The sequence below is a fragment of the Podarcis bocagei genome, assembly GCF_964188305.1.
Source record: "Podarcis bocagei genome assembly, chromosome: 10".
In the NCBI taxonomy this organism is placed as follows: Eukaryota; Metazoa; Chordata; class Lepidosauria; order Squamata; family Lacertidae; genus Podarcis; species Podarcis bocagei.
This window is the reverse complement of record NC_138135.1, coordinates 30785181-30798775: the sequence shown is the minus strand read 5'-3', so window position 1 is coordinate 30798775 and position 13595 is coordinate 30785181. Positions and strand designations below refer to the sequence as shown.

The 13595-nt window shown below is 44.9% G+C and overlaps 1 protein-coding gene across 1 annotated transcript; it reads left to right on the top strand.

The window, feature by feature from the left end:
- Window positions 1-4112: 4112 nt before the first annotated feature.
- On the top strand, window positions 4113-13134 carry CACNG2 (calcium voltage-gated channel auxiliary subunit gamma 2). Its single transcript, XM_081211148.1, has 2 exons — window positions 4113-4247; window positions 9977-13134. Exons 1-2 carry the CDS (start codon window positions 4160-4162, stop codon window positions 10510-10512), a joined length of 624 nt encoding a protein of 207 aa, XP_081067274.1. The 5' UTR covers window positions 4113-4159; the 3' UTR covers window positions 10513-13134.
- Window positions 13135-13595: the final 461 nt, after the last annotated feature.

The window sequence follows — 13595 nt, the reverse complement described above, 5'->3', positions numbered from 1 at the left end:
TTCATTAGTAAGGTTGGCAACTAGGTAGAAATGTTTTCTTTAAAAAAACCACACACACACACACAACAAATGCAATCTAGTCTGCTCCTGTGCCTTGAAGAGAGATGTGACATGCAGAACTCAACAGCTGTATGTTTATGTGAGAAGGAGCTAAACGTTGCCATCTGCTCATTGTGCCACATCAAAATTGCTGTTGAAGGGACAAGTTCAAAAGCTGGAAACCCCACAGGAATATCCTTCCATCCACTCCACCCCTTCATGCTAGAACAGAGGAAACCCAGATAGAAGAGCAAGGCATGGAAGACTTTCCCTATAAATATTAGAAATTGAAGACCTGCTGATAGAATGGCCGAGTGAAAAAGAGGCCAAGGCTTTCGCACCCTTGGCTGCAGCTGTATGTAACCTAAGGGTGGGGACAGGTGAAAAAAGGGATGGAGCTCCTGCATCTTTTATAGTTGTGCAGAATAGGAAATTTCAGCAGGTATAGCTTGCAGAAGTAGGGTCCTTTCCCCCCCCCCCAATCTGGCCACCCTATGTAATGCCTATACTGTAATTTTTGAACCTTCATCAGAGAATGCCTTCTATGGAACTATGCAATTAATGAACACAGTCCCCCTTGCTTCAGAGATCAGTTTCACACATTCATACACATTGCAGGGAGTAAGCTCACAATACAAACACCTAGAGCAAAGAGTTCAATTTTCTCTGTCCTTCTAGTGAAAGAAAAGCTTATATGGGGCGGGTGGGCACAAATATTCAGGGCTGCATGACTGAACGTAATTGCAGTGCACCATGCAAATTGCGTGTAGTTTGCAGTCATTAGGCTTGCTTCTGCATAATGTATTCTGAACGGTGGTCCTTTCCCAGGCAGTCAAATAAAACTGGTCCAGAAGAGGCTTTGTGCTGCTGCCACAATTCTCTGTTGTTGCTTTTGTGCTGGACTAATTAGCAATGTATGGGGGGCAGTGGGAGAAGGGAAATAGTGGCACACACCTATGGTATTCTTAAAAGGTCCCTCAGTTTGTAGGGCATCCTCTGATGGCAAGCATCTCCTGGCATTTGCTATCATTCCCCACCGTTAAATCTCATTAGTGTTTTCCTGAAGTCATTAGTGTAGCATACCACCATCTCTGAAACATAGCCAGGAAACTGGGAAAGGCAAGAGATGTTTCTCTAGCCCATCTAATACAGATTTAAAATCTTTTGGATCTGGACAGCATTGCTGCCATGTTTTCCACAGCAATTAGCTATGTGTTGGCACTAAAATGCATGTATTGTTGCAGTAGTAGTGGTAGTAAAATGTAACCTGTAGGGAATGTATAAAAGCTGATCCAAGATTTGAGTACCTGTCCCTTTATAAATGAAATACTTACTTTCCTCCTCCTGCCTTGGGTTTGATCTGTGTTTGGGGCATTTACGCAACATTCATATCTTCTTAAGCAAAACAGTCAAACACCTGACGAATCAGGTGGGGAAAAAGAATTGCCTTGCAAAGCAAGTGAAAGGGACCGAATGGAAGGCAAGAGAGAGCACAAATTCCAAAGCTCCCCTGATACAAAGCAGGCCCAAAGATAACCCAAGGTGTTTGTCTATTTCATGCTTTTTCAGTATAATATTCAGAGTGGTACAACTTGATTCAAGTGTGCAAGTAATGCTTTTATTGCAAAACTGTCTAAAAGCCAGCAACTGGTATTCAGAGACTTACTTCCCCCCACAGTGGAGGCAGATCATACCCATCATGGCTAATAGCAGGTCATTGACAGCATTATCTTCCATGATATTGTCCAATCCTCTTTTAAAGCCATCCTGGTTGGTTACCATCACTACACCTTATAGGAATGAATTCCATACTTCAGGTATGCTCAGGGTGAAGAAGTATTTTCTCACGTCTGCCCCAAATCTTCCAACATTCAACTTCACTGAGTAGGCATTAGTTCGTCTTTGTAAATGAAAAAGTCCCAAATGTGAGATAACCTATCCTCACAGGGGAATTGCTTGAGTCAGAGTGACCAAACGTGATGATTTACCTTGGAATCACATAGTCCTCCCAAGAAAGAAAGCTACAGTGGTACCTCAGGTTACAGATGCTTCAGGTTACAGACTCCACTAAGCGAGAAATAGTACCTCGGGTTAAGAACTTTGCTTCAGGATGAGAACAGAAATCATACGGTGACGGCGCAGCGGCAGCAGGAGGCCCCATTAGCTAAAGTGGTACCTCAGGTTAAGAACAGTTTCAGGTTAAGAACAGACCTCCAGAACGAATTAAGTTCTTAACCCAAGGTACCACTGTACTTGCTTCTAACAGTTTCCTTTTTTGAAAATGTATCCTGTGAGCTTCTTTACCTCCTTGTATCACAGCACATGTCACACTGTTGCATCATGGGATATGTTTCTGTAAATTAGCAGTACTAAATGGGGAGTGAGAACCTGGGAAGATTATAGGAGGACTTAGATGGACCCTAATATAAAATTCTGAAAAGGAGTCAGAAGTAAACTAAACTCTGTGGTTAAGATGGTGGTGAATGCAGTGGTACCTCAGGTTAAGAGCTTAATTCATTCCGCACCATCACCATGTGATTTCTGTTCTCATCCTGAAGCAAGGTTCTTAACCCAAGGTACTATTTCTGGGTTAGCGGAGTCTGTAACCTGAAGTGTCTGTAACCCGAGGTACCACTGTAGGTGGACACCCCCCACCCCACCCATTTTCAATTCACATTTACTTGTGGTCTGGCCATCCTTGTGATTTTTTTTTATTAAAGATTTTCTTGATTTACAAAAGTGTTTGCAATGTCTCTCTCTCGTATTTTGGTCTGGCCATTCTAATCTGCATTGTGATTTTGAGGACTGAACATTTCAGGTTGATTGCACTCTATACATTTAAAACACACACACATACCCCCCAAAATTTTGGGAACTGTAGTTTGTTAAGAGGAGTTGTAGCTCTGTGAGGAGTAAACTACAGTTTCCAGGATTCAGAGTGTGCTTTAAATGTATGGTGTGTACACAGCCTTAGATGCTGCCACACACATTACATTTTAAGTAGGAAATGTTAGCCCCAGTGTTTTCCATTGCAAGCATGTGAAGTGTGGACATGTGCATGTTCATCTTTAAATGCCCGTGTGCACACATTGTGGATACATGACCCAATCAGGCTTTTCTCACACATGTACATGCATGAACATATGTCACTTCCACACTTTACATTTTGCTGAAGCTCTGCGTTTCCTAGCCCAGTTGCAATGTATAGAGCCACCCATATGCTATTCTTAACCTGGTGTGTGTGTGTGTGTGTGTGTGTGTGTGTGTGTGTGTGTGTGTGTGTGTGTAGTGTGTGTGTGTGTGTGTGTGTGTGTGTGTCACTTATATATCTGCATGCTACTGTCATCTGCTGGGTGGAATGTGTGAGGATGGGAGTGAATGAGAGAGAGGGTTAATAGGACTGCCTTCGTTTGTGTGCAATTCATATGTGCCTTTTCTAAGTGTGTGTCTGTGTGCATGCACACACATCTCAGCAGGGATTTACTTTTTGGCTCTCTTAGGAGACACCTCTGCATCCACTTCTGCAAAATATCTGTGTTTATTTTTGTGGTGCCTCTCTGCTGATTGCAGTTGCCACCTATATGCCTCAGTACTGCACTGCATTGGTGGTGGCTTTCTGGCCTGCAGATTTCACTTTCTGTTTGGTGAGAGGGATGTGCCTTTGGGCTTTCTGGGTGCACGAAGGAGCCAGGAGAACGTCTGCTATCAGATGCCATTTGACTGGTCCCTGGCCCTAAGTTCACTGCTCGTTTCTAATATCCAAGATGTTGACAGTTCATTTGTAACAGCTCTCTTCTTCTGTTGACACTCTGTTTCTCTCTCCTCCTTCTGTCTCCTTATTCCTCCCCTATCACTGGCCTTTCCAATTCCTGTGCTTGTTTGCTCCGTCTTTTATGTTCATCCTTGGTACAATCCTCCTCCCCACTCCCCTCAATCTCTTCACTTTGCTCCTGTTTGACTTCCCTCTCCTTCTCCCCACCCTTCTCCATGTTTCTTGCATGCATGCTGTTCTGTTTCTCCCCTTCCTCTCCCCACCACCCACCCCAAACCCCTTTCTTTGCTTACAGGGGCTGTAAGGGCCTCTAGTATTTTCCCGATCCTGAGTGTGATTCTGCTTTTCATGGGTGGACTCTGCATTGCAGCCAGCGAGTTCTACAAAACCCGACATAACATCATCCTTAGTGCCGGTATCTTCTTCGTGTCTGCAGGTAAAGGAGGGCTGAGGGTTGACAGCGTCCTCGGGATCAAAGGACAAAAAAACGCAAGCGAGGGAGGGAGGGAGGGAGGGGCTCAAGGTGCTGGGAGGCTGAGAGAGCAGCCACTAGGCAGCTGCCAGTGCAATGGAAGTGCGTGCGGGGGGGGGGGAGGGAGCAGAGAGAGCAAGGAGAAAGGACATGCAAATGTTTGCACAGCTACAGTGACAGAGAATTAACTTAGATGAAAGAAGAAGTCAGAGAGAGGGGGAGAGAGAGAAGATGCATAACTGCATACTCCAGAAATTTCAACATTTTGGGGTTATCACCTGTTTTAGGCAAGCACCAACGTAGACATGATGATGGGTTGTATCTATGCTAGTCCTACCCAGAGTAGGTCTGTTGACATTAATGGACAACAGGCTTAGGTTTGTCCATTTCAATGGGTGTCCTCTGAGCTGAATGTAGTTGGGTACAGCCCCAGATGTTTAAGGTCATGTTTGCTCCAATTGCATACTTTTCTCCCAGCCAACTTCACTTCCAGTACAAGATAAAAGTTCGGGGGGGGGACTGTAGAGGGTTATACTGTACAATTGCCCCCAAGTACAATGTGATGAAGGGTGGAATGGAAAGGGTGGAATGATGAACAGGCTACAAGCAGAGTTGGGGGAGTGCTCTTGAAATCAGATGCCTCTGCCCTCATTACCTATGTGATTAGAGCATACCCAGGCTTGAACAGATAGGTCTTCCACTATCTCACCTGGTGTGGCCCTGAGGTTGTAAAACCTCTCAAGCCCAAAGAGGATTTGCTGTCTTGCAAAATTTGCATTCAAAGGTGAAACTAGGTTTGCCTCAAGTAAGTCACCTGCCATCTGAGGATTACATTTCACACCTGTGATGAAGAGGGTGCTACAGTAGTCTAAAAAAGTGTATGCCATAATAAATTTGTTGGTCTTTAAGATGCCACAGGACTCTCTGCTGGTTTTACTTATAATAGGGCTTCACACATGTTGAAAGTGATATATAAGATCATGGATTAGACTACAAGGCTTATTCTTCACTGTCCATTTGTTTGGCAGAGAAGAAGGGCCAAGACTTATCCTTCACTACTCAGTTGTTCAGCAGAGAAGAACAGCGCATATCTCTTCTGTGGCTGCATAGAAGGATAGGAAAGAGCCCCTCTCAAGACTTCCTCTTTAGCAGCCTCTTAGTAGGGAGGATGTGGGGCAATATAAGCAAGAACAAAATATAATGGTGCTTCTTCATCTTAAATACATTGGAGAAACCAGGCTGTTCCAACGTATGATGGGAAACTTTCATTTCAGCCACAGATTTGCTAAAGACAAGGGTTATCTACCACCAACAGAAAATAAAAAGGACACAAATAAAAAATGCCAACATACTTTTATTATTTTATGCATTATCTACAAGGCTGAGGAATAAAGAGTAGCTCAGGAAAGTGAAGAAGTTTTGTTTGGCATCTCATGCCTGATTGTGTCACTGAGGTGGTCTGGGCTGTACCATTTCAGCTTCCAGGTGGGGCCTCACATGATTGAATGTTCCTCCATACAAAAGAAAATCCCTCCACATGGAATATTAGAGATCAGAGAGTCCTAGTCTAAACATCTACATGCCATGCTAGTTTTCTAAGTACATATATATATATAATTTATTTATTTATTTATTTATATGCACGGAGTAACATTCAGTCATGTGAATCCCCAACTGCAATGGTATGAACCCCCAACTGCATTCAGAAGTGGTACAACCCCAGCAACAGGTTTCCCACCTCAGTGAGAACTAGGCCAAAGAAGAGACAGGACCTTGAATTTCACCTAATGTGAAAGTCATATGGAAACCCAAACCCAGCTTTGCAACATTTTGAGCAATGATAGCTGCATCTGAAAATATTGCTGTGTGTAGGCTGTTCGTTAGTAGCCTGTCCCACTGTTTTGTGGCTTTTACCTCTTGCTTCTAATTACTGTATTTGTATGTTGTCCCTAATGGCGTCAAAGCTGTTTACAAAGGAAGTCAAATGCAATCAAATACAGTATATAAGAGAACTAAAGTAATGAATGCAGTATGCAAAACATCAGAATCCATAAAATAAGATTCCGCTTGCTCAGTATTTCTGTTCCCTGAATATCCGCATGCCCATACCTCCATTAAACTATTTTTGCACACATTCACCCATAATCAAGCAAGAACACATGCTCCCTCACTCTCAACAATTATTGAACTCAACAGTCACCTAGTTACATATACAAAAGTCTGCACAACACTGGCAGACTAACGTTATGAGGCTAAAACCAAATATAATCCCAAATAAAAACCTCACACTGTTCATCCAAACACTCATTCCCACTCCCTTCAGATGTTTCAGGCTGCAATTCCTATCAGCCCCAGCAATCAAGGAGGATGGAAACTGTAGTGCAACAACACCTCAAGGTCACTAGGCTACTCTTGCCACTGGTTTATTGTTTGTGGCTGAGAAAGCAAGCTGTCCCTGAGTCCTCAGCCACCAGTTCCTAGCTCCCACATGAGAAGCGGTCAGACTCCAACCCCTAACTGCCAGCAGCTCCACACTGTCACCTTGGACAGCACCACACATCCCTACATTCAACCAAAGCACAATCATAAGGAGCAGAGTGGGGCGCCTCACCTTCATAGAACCTCAAAACCATGACAGCTCTTTTCAGCTTTCTGGGCAGAACTGGAAAGCCTATTTGCCCTCTCCATTGGTTCTTGCTGACCAGTGATGCTGATATTTGGACCCATGCTTTATACAGCAGGGGGCAGCAGCTTGTGGACTGCTTGTAAGCGTCCTGAAGGGTCTGGCTGACCAGTGTTAGAAACAGGGTGCTGGATCAGATGGACCTCTGGTCCAAACCAGCAAAGATATTATATTACAAGGTCAGTTATTAATATTGTATGTGACTATTTTGGTGGTGCTCCATAACTGTCCATTCCTCTCTACTTTCACTATTGGCTGTTTCCTATATTAGCATGGGAGTTTTCTTTGGAAACTGGGGTGTGCTGCTTCAGTGCATCTGTTCCCTGCAAAACACAGGGCTTTTGGATGATTGCTCACAGGGTCAAATGAGGGCCATGAATCAGGCGAGGGCCATGGCTTTATCTAGACCTGAATTAAATGCTTCTTTGAAGTGCAGCATGCTGAAAACAGTGCTCTGTTAGGTAGGACACCAAGCTTGGAAAATCCAGAAGTCTTATCCTGCCTGCCAGTCATAAGAGACAATGTTACACACCTCTTGAAGATGCTCTGAAGCTTGAACATACCCCAGGAGTAGCCAACGTGGTACCCTCCAGATGTTGTTGGACTACAACTCCCATTATTCCTGAACACTGATGGGAGGTGTAATCCAAAACACCTGGAGGGTACCAGATTGGCTGCCCCTGGCACACATCATCATCACTCACTAGGCTAGGTCATTAGACATTGTGGATCAGTTACTATCACATTAGTGGAGTGCTGACTTTCCTAGAGCAAAATCAAGAGAGTGTCCTCATCAGAGACACAGTCTAGCATAAAGGAAAGACTGAACCAGCTCTCAGAATAATAATGCTGGAAAGGATCTCAAACATCCAACCAGCTGCTGGTGCAGGAAATGTACTGCTACATCCCTGATGTTCTTGGAGAAAATGCCTGGTGAAGGCACACCTTAACATTTAGAGTTAGATGCATATTGAATCAGCCGTCTGGACAGATGTGGAACGGCATTGTTGTTCAACTCATGTATTCTGATATATCTTCTCAGAAATATGACTACAAAAAGTATATCATTTTGGAATGGCAGTGTTTTTAGCATGTGGCTGTCAGTGAGGAGCTCAGATCAATAACAATATTCATAATGCCCATTGTTACTGGAGCTACAGGTAACTCACAACTTATGTGCATTTAACTTTTGTGCATTCAGCTTTATGTGCTTGGGCAGGGGGTTAAAAAGAGGGCAGGCAGGCAGGAAGGAAAAAAGACTTCGGCAATCCCACCCGCCATTGCACCCAATGTATTTTGACTATACACAATTGTGGCTTTATGTGTTATCCCAGGAATGCAACCTCCACGTAAATTGAGAGTCACCTGTACTGTCTGCACCTCCATAAAAAGCTTAATTTGCAAATACGTTGTTGAGGTATCACAAACAAGTTGTTGGCAACAAGGTTGAGCCCTTTTATCAGATTCTCCCTGTGAGGAAAAGAGGGGTTGTGTATACTGCCCTGAATTCCTTGGAAGATGTGTGTGATGAAAGTCTAAAAGAAGGGAATGGACTGATTAGAATAAAACAACAACAACAGAATAGTGTCCTTAAGGGGGCATCCTATCCCTACCATTATGCCAGCTGAGAGGCCCTGGGAAGCAGTGGAGGTGCTACCTTTCTATGAACAGAATAACTTATAAACAACCAGAAGTCCCCCAGAACCACCACCACTGTGACCCTTAGGAATGCTCTGCCCGATGGCTTTTAGGGTGGTCACTTTTTGTAGAATTATTGTGCAGCTCATTTGTGAATTTGAAAATACATTTTTGTCCCCAGTTAGCCCATTGACTATGAGTACTGTGTAAAATGTGGTAGTGAGATTATTATTTTTTAAAGAAAGCAACAGCATGACTTTATTGCCCTCTCTAGCACTGACCCACAATTTTGCAGATGTTTAGCTTCTTTATAAAAGGGTGTGTGTGTGTGGCTCTCTTCCCATCCCCAGAATGCACAAAACTTGCCTTTCTTTTTTTACAGTATCATATTGGTTTGGCAGTAGTGTAAATAGAGCTCTGAAAGAAAATAAAACCAGGGTTGTTGTTTTTCCTATTGCCTAAAAAGTTGTTTTTCCTATTGCCTAAAAAGTTTGCAAAAACTCCACTGGGGTTCAGTACACAATTAGGGCCAAATCACTGGGTCATTTTTTTAATAGTGAAGCCACCCAAAGTTGTCCCTTTGGGCATGGCGACTGGTCTTCTGAATTTGCCAATACTGAGAGCGTAGCACCCGTCACACAGCGTATGTGTAAAAAGATTTGTTAACGGGAAGCGAGGCCATCCCGTGGCATCACACGAGGGGCTGACCCTCGAGCATGGATGTCTCTTAGAGGGGTCGTTAAAAGCCCACATCTGCAAAGGGCGCCCTGATTGTGCAGTCTGCCTATACATGTCTGCCTATACTTATCTAGGCATGTACCCCACTGCAGGTGCTTAACACGGAGAGCCAATGACATGCACAGTATCGGGACAAGGGTCAAAAGTGTGGCCCCTGCTTCCTGTTAATTTCAGACTCACCACACTCTAAAAAGCAATCCAAAAGAAGATTGAGCCAGGAAGAGGCATCATGACCTTGATGTGTTCGGGAGCATTCTAAATGCCCCCCACCCTATATTGTGGAGGCTGCACTTCTGCACAATTGCCATCTTTTTAAAAAATGGTCACATGAATTGGCCTTGGGGTGGGGTACAGATTTTATATGTTGTTATTATTATTTATTATTATTGCATTTTTATACCAACTTTATTTCAAGGCAGAAAAGTGGGCATATGTGGTTGTCCCCCTTCCCATCACAACTGCTCTGTGAGTTGAGAAATAAGGAGTGGCCCATAGTCACCCAGTAAGCTTCATGGCCAAGTGGAGATCTGAACTCTGGTCTCCCAAGTCCATATCTACCAGGGCTCTTCAGCTTATCCTTGACGTACATAGAGGACATGCTAATGGTTTCTTCTCTCTTGCCCTTTGTCCACAGGTCTGAGTAATATAATTGGCATCATTGTGTACATATCAGCCAATGCTGGAGACCCCTCGAAAAGCGACTCAAAGAAGAATAGTTACTCTTATGGTTGGTCCTTCTACTTCGGGGCCCTGTCATTCATTATAGCCGAGATGGTAGGAGTGCTGGCCGTACACATGTTTATTGACCGGCACAAACAGCTGCGTGCCAGTGCTCATGCCACAGACTACCTCCAGTCCTCTGCCATCACCCGCATACCCAGTTACCGCTACCGCTATCAGAGACGCAGTCGCTCCAGTTCCCGTTCCACCGAGCCTTCACACTCCAGGGATGCCTCTCCCGTCGGGATCAAAGGGTTCAACACCCTCCCATCAACGGAGATCTCGATGTATACCCTGACCAGGGACCCCCTGAAGGCTGCCACTACCCCCACCGCCACCTACAATTCAGACAGGGATAACAGCTTCCTCCAGGTTCACAATTGTATCCAGAAAGAAAACAAGGACTCTATCCACACTAACACAGCCAACCGCCGGACCACCCCCGTATGAAGCCGTCGAGAGGGGCTGAAACATGGGGGGGGCTGGGAAGGTGGAAGTGCGACTTGGGTTCAGGATGGGAGGGAGCAGTAGGGGTGGGCAGGGGGAGAGGAGAAAGCAACCATGGGGAAACCTTCCAAAAGCAAAAAAATAAAAAAAAATCCAGAAAAAACCAGAAAACAAACTTAAGTGAAACACCTGAAAAGAAATGACAAAACGTTTTAAAAAAAGGGGAAAAAGGAAAAAAACTTCAAAAAAAATCAAGAGAAAGAAATTTAAAAATATAAAAAATAGAAAATAAATTTAAAAGAAAATGCATGATTTCCCATGTACCATTATTTTAACATTTAATAAAAACAGATTTAAAAAAAGGAACCGAGAAATAACAACAAAAAAATTAATTAAAAAACCAAGTGGGAAGAGGAGGCAGCTCTTTGGGTTTCTGAGGGGTTTTACTCTTTACTTTTTCAGTTTGTTTTCTTTTCACTTTTAACCCACTGTGGACTTGCAGGTTCTTAAAGATCTCCAGGGACAGGTGGTAACAAAACGCAGTGCTTTCAGTGTCCTTGTGGATGCCTTTATTGCACATGCACTGGAGCCTGCCCAGGCTTACCAAACCCCCTGGAGTGATGAGTGATTCGACATGCTCCTGTGGGTCCACAGGGCTTAACAGTGACCTTCCTGTCCTTGGGATTTGAGGGTTTAATGCTGATTCACTGATCTCCAGGTCTCAGGAAGCTAAGGCTGATCAGCTCAGCCTCATCAGCCTGTGACTATCCTGGGGGTTAACAGTGACATTGCAAAAACAAAAAAAAAGCTTCATAAAAAAGTGGCAATTTTTTAATAAAACAGAACCAACTATAAATAAATGTAAATATAATAAGTGGATTTACTTGCAAGAAAGCCAGATAGTATTTTTCTTTTCATTTTTCTTTTCCAGCTTGAAAACTGTGAAAACTAAAATCTTAGGGGTTGAGAGGCTTCTAAAGAGAAAATGGAAACTGAATCCATTTGAAAACAACAAAAACTTTTTAAAAGACACCCAGAACTTGGCCACTTGGTTGGTGTGGGTTGAATTCCCTCACGGGCCATGAGAATGTTGGGCCAGGAAAAAGCAGGGGGGGCATCTCTCCCCACAGAGAAAAGGCTGCTGCTATTGCTGGGGCTGCAACCTCGAACACAGAACAAGGACTAGATGTTAGTGTGGAGACTTCTGCTCATGTTCCCTGACAGGCAGGCAAAACATGCTATCCCCTGAACTCACTCCCAGGCTTAAAAAGAAGTCAACAGGCAAAATGGCTGCTGCTTGTCTCCCGTTGTCGGTTTCATTTACACTACTAGCGTTCCTGGTGCGGATCCTGAAGCTCTCGCCGGATTCATTCAATGCCCCTCTCATGAACACCTGACACACCGAATCAAGACACAGTCCCCATGCCAAGTACATAACTGCAGAAAAGTTATTCCCTGACTTCATTCTGTTGTCAGTGCCAGCTGGCTGTAGGGCCCAGCCAGTCAAAAGCTGTAGGCTTAGCCTGCCTTACGCAGAGACACCCGCCTGTAGGGTTGCCATAATCAAATATGGGACAGCTTGGCCTCCGGACCTTTAAGAGAAGGTGCCGTTTTCCCCACCCGCCATTGCAGCAGCAGTGATGGGAGAGAAAACCGCAACTGCTCAGATTCTGCTGCCGCTATGTTACATAAAGTCAGATGGGCCAAGTTGTCCCATGTGGGAGCTGGCAGCTTTGCAAGTCTCAATTGAAAGGGAGAGAGGCAGGATCCCTGAGGCTCAGCCTCTTTTTAGGGACCCATTTTACCCTCTTTCTCCCCAGTCTAACCCTTTCCTCTCACCAAAGACGCCCATGGCAGAGAGAAAAGGTCGTCTTGAGATCTCTGCCACCGGAAGTCTGCCAGAAGGATTATGGGGTAGGAGTCTTTGGGGGAAGCGATGATACAGAAGAGCAAGGGGGCTGCATAAAGGGTGGGGGGGCCATGAGCCTTGTCTTTCTTGGGCCCAGCATTTCCCTCTAAGGTCTATAGGTCCTGTCCCCCCCGCACCTGCTGTCGGTTATGGCCATAAAGAGTCACTGCAGAACTCTACCACAGACCCACAGCTAGGCCTCACTAGACCCTTACCTGGAAGGGGCTCCTGTGCCTTTAACAGCCAAGTCATAAGGAGGTGGTTGACATGTCCTGTTCCCCCCCCCCAAACACTGTGGCACTTCTTATATGTCTCTCTTGTATATGCTTCTCAGCACACGTCAGAGGAAGGGACACATTTTAGAGTTCCAGAGATAAGCCTCCCAACTTGACTTTGCTGACAGGCCTAGACTACCCACAATCCATCTTCTCCCCCTTGCGTACCCCAGTAGTTCCCATCCACATTCACTCTGGAGCAAAGGCATAAATTCTGTAAGGCAGTTGGGCTTTCCTGGTGACATGCCCAATTCTACTTCCTCGCTGCTTGGCCACTTAAGGCTTACATTCTTGATTCCACTGCATCTGCCCCTAGTTTACATCTGTGAAAAGCAAGCATATACATAGAACACTCCCTAACCTACACCCACACACCCCATCACAGACACCCAAATCACCATTGTGTACATGAGGGCCATTCATTTTTCCACTGAAGGGAAACACTGTTAATGGCAGATGGGGAGAGCAGGATCCCAACGAAGGTAGCAAGGCTATGGCGTTGAATTAGCTTTGAGGTACAGATCTGGCTTGGGCCAAAAAAAAAGAGATGGGGTGAGCTCTCCATGGTCCTAAGAGGCCAGAGCCCTTTGCATTACCTTGAAGGAGCAGGATTTGGGGCTGAGGGTTTTGCTGAGTGGGGTCCAGTCATTCCTCTTGGCACCTTTAGGCTCTCGCCTGACTCTTCCTGTTCAAACAAGTGCTGCTCCAATTCAGAGAGTCTTCACTCCCCCAGCTGCTGAGCTCCTGCTGGAACTGAAACGGGGTCCGAAAAAGCAGCCTGCACTACCCACCCAACTAGTGCTGCCTTCTCCTACTTTTCTTCTCTTTGAGAGGAGAGTTGAGTCCTTTTCCAGGACAGAGTTGTGTAGGGAAGCAGCAGGTGGGGCACTGAGCCAGTGACA

What these genes read in the sequence shown, in the direction of transcription:
- CACNG2 (XM_081211148.1), top strand. Translation starts at nt 4,160, where the DNA reads ATGGGTGGACTCTGCATTGCAGCCAGCGAGTTCTACAAAACCCGACAT. An exon ending in TATCTTCTTCGTGTCTGCAG is followed by an intron (nt 4,248 to 9,976) that starts GTAAAGGAGGGC and finishes CTTTGTCCACAG; the next exon opens with GTCTGAGTAATATAATTGGC.